The 1,150-nt window shown below is 60.9% G+C and overlaps 1 protein-coding gene across 2 annotated transcripts in view; it reads left to right on the top strand.

The window, feature by feature from the left end:
• The window catches only part of DPP6 (dipeptidyl peptidase like 6), an 867,370-nt gene that overhangs the window by 145,087 nt on the left and 721,133 nt on the right, over nucleotides 1–1,150 (top strand). The window contains exon 1 of one of the 2 annotated variants that reach the window (XM_029921141.1): nucleotides 929–990. The exons of the other annotated variant lie outside the window; for it this stretch is intronic. Coding sequence (XP_029777001.1) covers nucleotides 988–990 — 3 coding nt within the window. The 5' untranslated portion in view covers nucleotides 929–987. Of the gene's footprint in view, nucleotides 1–928; nucleotides 991–1,150 lie in introns of those variants that run through there. 2 annotated transcript variants of the gene reach the window in all.

Here is a 1,150-nt window from a genome sequence, read left to right as displayed (position 1 = left end):
CCCCTGAGAAGGGGAGCGGGGACATGGCTTCATGGGATCCTTTGTCGCTGTCCCTTCTCCGAGTCTCTTTCCCTTCCTCTCCCCACCTGGCCACACTGGCCCCCCCGCATCCCTGCCCTCCTGTCCCGTGGAGGAAAGTTCTGAGACAAAATGCCCCCTCATTGACTTTGTAAGGATGCGCGGCTTCTAGGAAGTACAGGGACTCTTTGAAGAGGTGGCATCCAAACTGGAGGGGGCTCCTCTGCCCCTAGGTCCGATCCAGCCCCCGCAGGGGAGGGAGGATGAACAGAGCATCCTCGGGGTCCCTTCTGCCCGCAGGACTCTGTGCCCCACGCTCGCCGAGCATGCCGGTGGCTTCTGTTCCTGTGCGGCATTCCAGACACGAGAGGGTTTTCCGTCCCCGGTGAGCATGGCATGTGCCGGTTAGCTCTCAGTTTCCCGGAACGAGCTGTCTGCCATTTTGAACACCCGTGGTTGCCAGGAGCCGCCGAGGACATGGGGTTAGGGCTCGGACCTCGGTGTGACAGATCGGTGCAAACCCCTCAAAATCACGCGGGGCTCCTTGCAGTGGCGGGGATGCCACGTCTTTCCTGTGAGGGGCCCTCCAGCTGCACCACCGGGAATGATCCCCCTGCTTGTGGAGAGCGGCACTGCCCTCCCGCTGTGGCCGTGCTCCCAGAAAACCTCCCCTCGGTGCCTCAGTTTCCCACTGTGTCCGTGAGCGCCTGTGACGTGCTCTCGTTGGAGCTCTGTGGAACCAGCGTGTGGGGGTGAGGCCGTAGTAACCCCCCTTCACAAGCTGTCAGGACACACAATCAGGGCTGGTAACTCAGGATCAGGAATCAGAGAAGGAATAATTAATTCAGTGACGGAAGCAGAGGATGTGGCACAAACAGAATTACGGAGGTTTGTGGTTGGGACTCTCTACGCAGTGAGTCAGCACCTCGGAGCCAAACCCTGAGTCTCGGAGAACGGTGGCGAGTTTTGATGGTATCCTAGCCTGGTCACGGCTCTCTGGGAATCTTGTATGGAGACGGCAGCGGGTGGCATTAGCCACATGCTCAACACCTGCACTCACCGGCGGGTGGCAGCCGGGCCCACAGACTGACAGGCCGGGGACACAGCGCCCATCCTGGGCACGGGGCTGCCG

Source organism: Suricata suricatta, chromosome 2 (assembly GCF_006229205.1).
Source record: "Suricata suricatta isolate VVHF042 chromosome 2, meerkat_22Aug2017_6uvM2_HiC, whole genome shotgun sequence".
NCBI lineage: Eukaryota > Metazoa > Chordata > Mammalia > Carnivora > Herpestidae > Suricata > Suricata suricatta.
This window is presented reverse-complemented; position numbering and strand designations above follow the sequence as displayed.